General features: G+C 42.6%; 1 protein-coding gene across 1 annotated transcript; it reads right to left on the reverse strand.

The window, feature by feature from the left end:
* Nucleotides 1–7,309: 7,309 nt before the first annotated feature.
* LOC124568292 (repetitive proline-rich cell wall protein 2-like) lies at nt 7,310–8,329 on the reverse strand. Its single transcript, XM_047131053.1, has one exon. The coding sequence runs from the start codon at nt 8,327–8,329 to the stop codon at nt 7,310–7,312; it is 1,020 nt and encodes a 339-aa protein (XP_046987009.1).
* Between the last annotated feature and the right edge of the window lie 258 nt (nt 8,330–8,587).

Below are 8,587 nucleotides of genomic sequence, written 5' to 3' on the forward strand. Positions count from 1 at the left end.
GAGGTTACACTGAAGGAAGACAAAGATGTTTTGGGGTGTTTTATCATAAGTTCTTAATTTATTTTACTTTCTGAATTTACCACTCTCGCCACACCCTTGATCCTACTGCTCGATAGCCTGGGGTTCGGGGCACCTAGACTGGAAAGCTTTGCCTCAGACGATCACGTCGAAATTTCCAGTGACACAGTTGTACCAGCAAGCATGTGGTTGCCACCTTCCACTCGCGCGAAATCATAACCAGCTGCCTTCTAGATTTGCGAATGCTGAGAAAAGGCTTTTAATCAGGGGGTCCCCACAATAACAAGCCACGTCCTCAACCAAATGCAGCACAGATGATAACTGCTAATATTAATTGTACTAAAAGGGTAAAGAACTGTCACTTGCGGCAACACGAGTGGAGGCGACCACACTTAGGACAGTTTCGTGACGCTCTCGGAAAATTGCCGCGAGATTGTCCGCCTGTACCCATCTCAGGGGAGGATGGAGAAGACAGATCGTAGCCTATAAAACCCAGAGACATAGAATATCGTACAGAGGCATCACTGTAACGACACGGAACCAAACTGGACAAACCCCGCCATTTTTACATTGTCAGAACTAGTGGGTGTGAGAGAGGACAGAGGCAGTTACTGCTTCAAATAACTACGAATTAATGTCCAACTGCAAATGTTTAGCAGTTACAGCAAGAAGCGAAATTACCTCTGGTTGTGACGGCCGAACAGTGGATATAAATCGTCTTCCAGCAGTGACAGTAACACACACGCAAATACTTTTACTCCATGACGATTTAGCGTTGCATACAGAATGAGAAGGCATGTGTGAAAAATTCAGTTTATGATCAGTCTTCATGTGTTTTGATAAAGTCTTCACCATATATTCGACACTACCAATACAGAAAGAGAACATAGTTAAGAGAAGAACGTTTTAGAAAAAGTTTATTTTGTTACATCGATCAAATAATATAAGTTTACATATTATGTAAACTCCAGCCCAGGGATCAGATACAGCACGAGCTAGCTTCTCCAATATAGGGCTACAGTATAAGGAAGTTGTTGAACGATGATAAGTTTCCGTAATTCATACTTAAAACGCTGCCTATCTTTACTAGCTTTCTCCTGAATAAGTTTATAATCTGCTCATTATACAGATTCAAACTTTGCAACATGACTACCCATGCATAAAAGCATAGCAAGGTAGTTTCAAAGAGTAATTTGTATTTTTTACTCTGTTCACAGGAAATTACAGGCCTTTCTACCTGTAATTCATATTTTACAGTGTGAAAACGTAAATTGATTTAAAATTTGCAGAAAGCAACAAAAACAATTGTTGGAGTAATGCTTATTGCAACTATCAAAAACTGAAACACTTCCTTTTCAACGATCATACAGAAAATGACGTTCTTCATCATACCTTCCCTCCTGGAAACTAAGTTTTCATTCATTATGGAAACTAAAGAACTGTGGCTACTGACGTTACGGAAATGTTACAAAGTATGATACATCCTTTGTTAGGCTTCTCTGTCACCACAAAAACCTTGCAACGTCAATGGATTAATGCGTATGCCATGGAAAGCTTGCATGAAAGAACTTTTATTTCAGTCATCAATGTATGCAAAACATAGTGCAGTTACAGCATATACGTAAAAATATGTGCACCAATCTTCAATCTCTTTTCGAGATGCGTGCATTTATAGTCTGAGCAAACGGCAGGCACGAATGCAAAAGGGAATCTAGTAATTGTGCAGCTTACAAAACCATACACGAACTCCCTCACTTTCAAAACATTCGCGGAATGATTTTTCGGAAACGTGACGCCTAATAGTTCGGCGTGGGGCCGCAGGCAGAGCGGAACAACGTGCGCCGGACCCTCTTTTGTATTCCCTGCCCCTATGGTGGAACCCCGTGTTTTCTGAACAGGTGGATGCCTCTGAGTCAGTCATAGGTGCGCCGATATTGTGACGGTCGATTTCCGAGCAGTGATGCAGAACTTTGCCTTTTTCACGTCTCCTCTCTCCACAGTTAGCACCGGCACCACTATGCTTCTTGCAGAATTTGAATATCTGTGCAGGCTTTCTGCATCAACTATGTACTTCTTGTAGATTCCTACACTCAAGACCTCAAACACATAGCTACCGAACTCCAGTGTTGGCTCCTTGGCACTTCCCTTTTTAATAATATTTCCTCAATTAGCCGTGTCAACTACAGGTGTACCAACCATACCACCTCAACTTTCAGCGTGAACCCCACAGCAGATGGATGTTCACTGCCGGCAGCGCATGAGATGACGCACAAACCTACTCACAACAATCGCAATTAAACTAGCTGCCTCTGAAATTGATACCAGATGCATTATAAACTAGCGAGAGTAGCTTTAACGCCGTCATTTACAGAGATATGGGTACGCAGAACGTCTGTTCCTCATAATCGTCGCACAAATTGACGAGTGAAAGATAACACAGTTGTAAACTGGTGGAGATTTATTTTGACTTTCCGTTGTAGTGAGTGGTGAGGACAGAGATGTGTGACAATTTGTAATTGTAAATAAATTAGCCTCTGACTACAAGGATGCTTTCTAATTTCTGTGTCGCATAATCGGTTTCACGACTGCCACCCCCACGTCCAGACACACCTTGTAGTACATGTAATCGAAGTTAGGTATTATTTTTCCCAGTATTCCAGCTCGCTATGAAAAATAAAAATCATCCATGAAACCAGAGGCTAATTTACTTATAACAGCAATTGCTGGATATTCCATTGTTATGTATGACCAAGGGACATCTTATCTGCAAACTATCATCTCAAGAGATGGGGTCTGGTGCTACTAAAAGAAGAAGGGAGGAAGATTAAGGTTAACGCCGCTTCAACGGAGATGGCTTTAGTGACGGAGCATAGCCTGCCTTGGGGAAGGGTTGTTGAAAGAAATCGATGCATCATTTGATGTATCATTTTCAAAGTACCCATCTCGGCAGGGAATCTGTGTCTGAAGAGTCAGATGGATATTTGATATTTAAAAGACCGTTCTACAAAATACTCCACTGTTTGGTCACTGTACCACCTCACTCTGGTGCTACCAGCTCGATTCATTGAACTGAGGACAACTGTTTTCGTTATAGTGCACACTTGTCTATTTTGCGTTTGGGAGAACATCCAAAGACAGCTGACATCCATGTTTGGATCCATCCCAAAGGAAGCTTTCGTCCATGGTTTCTAGTAGCATTATAAACAATGAATCCTTTCAGAGCCAATTTTCAATTCGTTTATAAGTTAGAGGTTGAAGGGTCATCATCAGTGTATAAAAAAGATTAGTACCGTTTAGTCTTCATATACAGGAGACATTTTCGGAGGGAAATCGGTAAGGGATCCAGAAATTAGAACTGCATTATGAGCTGTATAGATGGCACTACCATTACTCATGTTGACTGCGTGAATATTGGTGGCTGGTGACATCACTCTCGATTAAAAATAATCGCTCGTCATTTTCTTGGCGCAAACTCGGCATCCACATCTGATATGATTAACCTCCTCTTCTTAGCTTTTAAAATTATCGTGGTGTTCATAAAATTGTCGCTTATGTATACAGTATTTCTTGTAGATGCTCCGTCTTGGCTAAAACGCTCGTTCCATTAAACTTTCTTCTATGGTCCCTCCTTTATAAAACACTCTACTTTCTGGCCAATCGTCACTTACTCTTACGTTCGGCTAAGCGAATGTTACTAACCTTCTTTCATTATTCCAATTTAAACTAGGTCACAAATAGAAGGAGTTTTGCTCACACCAGCTACGGTAAGAAAAGATCGAACATTCCGTTCATTTCTCAGGCGTTCTTGTATCTTCTTGGTGGGCTTGGTGGGCCCTCTACACGTTCGTAATGTGTCTATAATTCTGGCAAGCTTTCGTTATTGTTTCTGATTTACTTCTGAAAACGCCTCTCGGAGATGAGGACAAAACTTTAGTAAATAGCTTGAAAGTTTACCGTCTTACCTCCTTGCCTAGGGACGCCAGATGAAAGTTGATATCGCCAAGCCCTGAATGAAAATTGCGCAGCGGATAACTGGGGAGGGGAGCTTCTACGGGTAAGACGGAATTGCGTTGGCCAAATGTATACCACCAAAGTCTCCCAATATTTTACATAGGACATTCACTATGTGAGGAGGATAACGGGCAAACTGGGGACCAGATACTTTAACACAGGGGGTCGCTACCTAGAGAGCGTGCCCTTTCTGTACGATACTAGGCAAGGGGCTGGAGGGCTCACACGCTGATGTGTGGGTCCCTGCATTCTATAGCTTTTATTTTAAATAAATTCCTTTAACTTGACTTCTTTGTAATTTTTAAGGTATGTTAAAGATTGATGACAGTTGATTATCTATTTATTTTAAACATTATCACTCGACTTTACAGCGATTGCAGCAATTGTTTCACTTTACAGATATTACAGTTTTACAACTTATAGCTCGGGTATATTATATACTAATCTGCACGCACATTTCTACGGGTAAGACGGAATTGCGTTGGCCAAATGTATACCACCAAAGTCTCCCAATATTTTACATAGGACATTCACTATGTGAGGAGGATAACGGGCAAACTGGGGACCAGATACTTTAACACAGGGGGTCGAATTTCCGGAATTAAACGAGCACATTCATTTACTTAGACAATCCGAAGCTGGAAATAAAAGAAATAGTACAAATATTCAAAAACCTCTCTTCCATGCTTGAACATTGAGACAGACGCACTGAGAGCACGTCTGCTTACTTACCCGTCTTCTGTAACCCTCCTAGAATATGGCGGGCACCCAGAGGTCTTCCTGGGCCCCGGTGGAGGGGGTGGTCGAACCACTTGGCCATGACCAACCTCTCGACCCCAAATCTTGTGACACTGGAAAGTCTTTGACTTTTACCTGCTTGTGCTGTCACTCTGATCCCCTAGCCAGGTGTAAGGTTGGCACTACTGTACTACAGAACTGCTTCCCAACAAAGATTTGGCCACGCTTTACGGAAAGGTGTGAGGAGGATTAGGAAAGTTCATGTGCAGATTCACATCCACGTACAAGAAATGCATAATACACGACATCTATAAATACGTATTATGAAGCCTGACACATTTCTTTCCACCCGTCCACATGGGTTCTGTTGCACCCGCGGCCGGCCGCGTCGTGTAATAAAAGCTGCGGAGCCGCCTCTGTTTCTATTCCCCGGTGCGAGCGAGCAGCGAAACCTGCTGCTTGTAGAGCGGACACTACTGTACCGTTTCAACCTTTATACCTCAATCACAACCTTTCAGCACGTAAATTCTAACTGAAGCTTTCTAACGCTGCCAAAAGTGTGTTATGGCCATCGGAGGTCACTTTGAGTAAGACTAGAGATTTTTGTATAATTCAACTACTTTTCTATAATGCTACTTACCTATCTTTGCAGACGAGCCCTGAATAAATGATCACCAGCATTGCAAAAGGTCAGTCGCCTGCCCCTTGTCGAGTTGGTTTTGTGCTAGCTACCTGCAGCAGCAAGTCCTCTGTAAAGGATAGAATCCAAGCTTTGTTTTTGGCATTTCTTCTTTTTAATTGAAACTGTTGTCGTGATTCTATATTTCAATGGCTCTTCTGAATAAAGTGATGTGGTGTCGCGAACACGTGTGAGGCGGTGCATTTCTCAGCGTTATGCATAGCAGCACGTGTTCAGCCACGGACGTTTTGTGGCCATGCCGCAGCCACAATTGGTGATTACGTAAAGCGATTGTAGTGATGATAAATCTTCCTTCAGTTAAGAAAAAAAGAAAGTTTCCCCAGAGGCGCTTGGCTTCCAGTACTCCCTACACTTTGAGAACGTGGCTTTTATACGTCACAGATCTCGGGTACACGCTGGTCTTCAGAATGTACACAGTCTTCAAATTGTGCTTGGAAGCTCCTATGCAGCCCTCAGTACCTTTCTATTATAGCATCCTTTATTGAATATTATTGATTGTTTCTCTCTCCTCTTAAATAACGACAAGTCTCACAAATCTTCTGTGAATTTTTATTTTAAATCCTCTTTGCCTCTTCGGTTAATGCAACTCGTTTATGTTCCCCGAGAAGCTGGAGAAATCGTACAAAGGCTTTTTGATTTTCGAGCCAGAAATACCCGTTCACATACTATCTCTCTTAGTATCGCAAAGGCGCCTCCCGTTGTATCCACAAATAACGTCAAACGCACTTTACTTGAGGGATTATTAATTTCTCCATGTCTGGAGAGGCGCTGTTGCTCCGCAACTGTGTTGTGAATTTATGAATATCCGCTCCAAGCGCTAAAAAGTTCACTGTTTTAGTCCACGATCGGTTTCATCTCCTACAGGAATCTGAATGTGATGCTGTGGTGAGACAAAGCCAGATGATCAAGAAAGCATAAATTATGAAAATCACGTTTCTAAAAATTAATGTTCTTCAAGACATCAATAAATATCCGCTCCAGTTGCTAAAAGGTTCTCTGTTTTACTCCACAGCCGATTATGGTTTTCATATTGAAACAATTTTCTAGTGGACTCTCAAATTTTTATGTGACTCAAAAACGTGAAATGATCAAATGGTCATTGGACGTTGCCTCGTCAAGGAACAGTTTTCAAATTGTAGTAGTTAATGGCTTCAATACAAAAAAATCTTATTATCCTTTCACATTGCCTCACCAGAACACAGGTTTCGGATCTTGTAGAAAATGTATTCAATGTGTAAGCTGCATCCGGTCATGTAGCAAAATAAATAAATTCTGGCCAACTGGAGTGGATATTCATTAATTTCTGGAGGAACATCTCATTTTAAGAACAACTTCAGTTCTTCACAGTTTATTCTTCCCTTTTATTTATGATTTCTGCTGTAATTCAGAGATATTATTCTGAAACCTGAAGACTGACAAGTATTTCAATCGTGTAGGGGATTGTAGATACTATTTAGATAACTAAACGGTTTGTTATGTTTAAGTGTTACTATACAACAGCTGCAAAATTGCTGATATGTATGAGTTTTCTCAAGGGTCTGTTAGGAAGCTATCGGTAACGACTACTCAACAACTTTAACACAAGCGTTGTCGCTAGCAGTTCGTACCTATTCCGGCGATGTATGTCTTCTACAATACCGCCACAAGCAAAAAATCAGAGCAAGTACATAAACATTTGTTTACTGCAGCACTCATACGAACACGCATCCAGTTCACACGAAATATCAGTGAATCTTTGCAATCTGAGAACTATGTTCCATTAGCCCACAATCACCTCCAGAAGCCAACAACCACTCAGAGACAAAGTTTATTGCCACATTGCCTCCCAGGCTGTGGTAGTCCCTATACTCGTGGTTGGCTTACTTGTGGGCAGTTTGTTTGTGGACGGTTCACTTGTGGCCGGTTTACTTGTGGGCGGTTTACTTTTAGGTGGTTTACTTGTGGGCGGTTTACTTGTGGGCAGTTTACTTGTGGGTGGTTTACTTGTGGGCAGGTGGGCAGTTTACTTGTGGGCAGTTTACTTATGGGTGGTTTACTTGTGGGCGGTTTACTTGTGGGCAGTTTACTTGTGGACAGTTTACTTATGGGTGGTTTACTTGTGGGCGGTTTACTTGTGGGCAGTTTACTTGTGGGCAGTTTACTTTTAGGTGGTTTACTTGTGGGCGGTTTACTTGTGGGCAGTTTACGTGTGGGTGGTTTACTTGTGGTCAGTTTACTTGTGGGCAGTTTACTTGTGGGCAGTTTACTTGTGGGCAGTTTACTTGTGGGCAGTTTACTTGTGGGCAGTTTACTTGTGGGCAGTTTACTTATGGGTGGTTTACTTGTGGGCGGTTTACTTGTGGGCAGTTTACTTGTGGACAGTTTACTTATGGGTGGTTTACTTGTGGGCGGTTTACTTGTGGGCAGTTTACTTGTGGGCAGTTTACTTTTAGGTGGTTTACTTGTGGGCGGTTTACTTGTGGGCAGTTTACGTGTGGGTGGTTTACTTGTGGTCAGTTTACTTGTGGGCAGTTTACTTGTGGGCAGTTTACTTGTGGGAAGTTTACTTGTGGGCAGTTTACTTGTCAGCGGTTTACTTGTGGGCGGTTTTCTTGTGGGCAGTTTACTTGCGGGTGGTTTACTTGTGGGCAATTTACTTGTGGGCAGTTTACTTGTGGGCAGTTTAGATGTGGGCAGTTTACGTGTGGGCAGTTTACTTGTGGGCAGTTTACTTGTGAGCAGTTTACTTGTGGGCGGTTTACTTGTGGGCAGTTTACTCGTGGGCGGTTTACTTGCCTCCACCAACAACGAACTGTGCTGAACACCGGTGGTCAGCGCCGATGAACTGTGATGATGAACTCTCACTGATTCGTCTGGTTTCATGTCACAGCCATGTTGATTACCACATTGAATTGGCAATATTGGCTGATGCTGCCGGTGATGACGCCCTGCTCGCTCATTGTCTCCGTAAGCCGGTTTATATCATCATTGTGCGCGAATGTTGCATGTGACATGGCGAAATAGTGCGTTCGCTGACGGAGGCATCAGTGGACAACTGCGGAAGACCTCCTCACTCTTGGCCTCGCCTCAACGTAGGGATGCTAACAAGCCCATATGTCAGAAGGGTGGACTACTCAGCAG

Source organism: Schistocerca americana, chromosome 1 (genome assembly GCF_021461395.2).
Source record: "Schistocerca americana isolate TAMUIC-IGC-003095 chromosome 1, iqSchAmer2.1, whole genome shotgun sequence".
Lineage (NCBI taxonomy): Eukaryota > Metazoa > Arthropoda > Insecta > Orthoptera > Acrididae > Schistocerca > Schistocerca americana.

Bases quoted from the DNA above. Each gene is read 5' to 3' on its own strand.
- LOC124568292 (XM_047131053.1), bottom strand. From the start codon at position 8,329: ATGAAACCAGACGAATCAGTGAGAGTTCATCATCACAGTTCATCGGCG.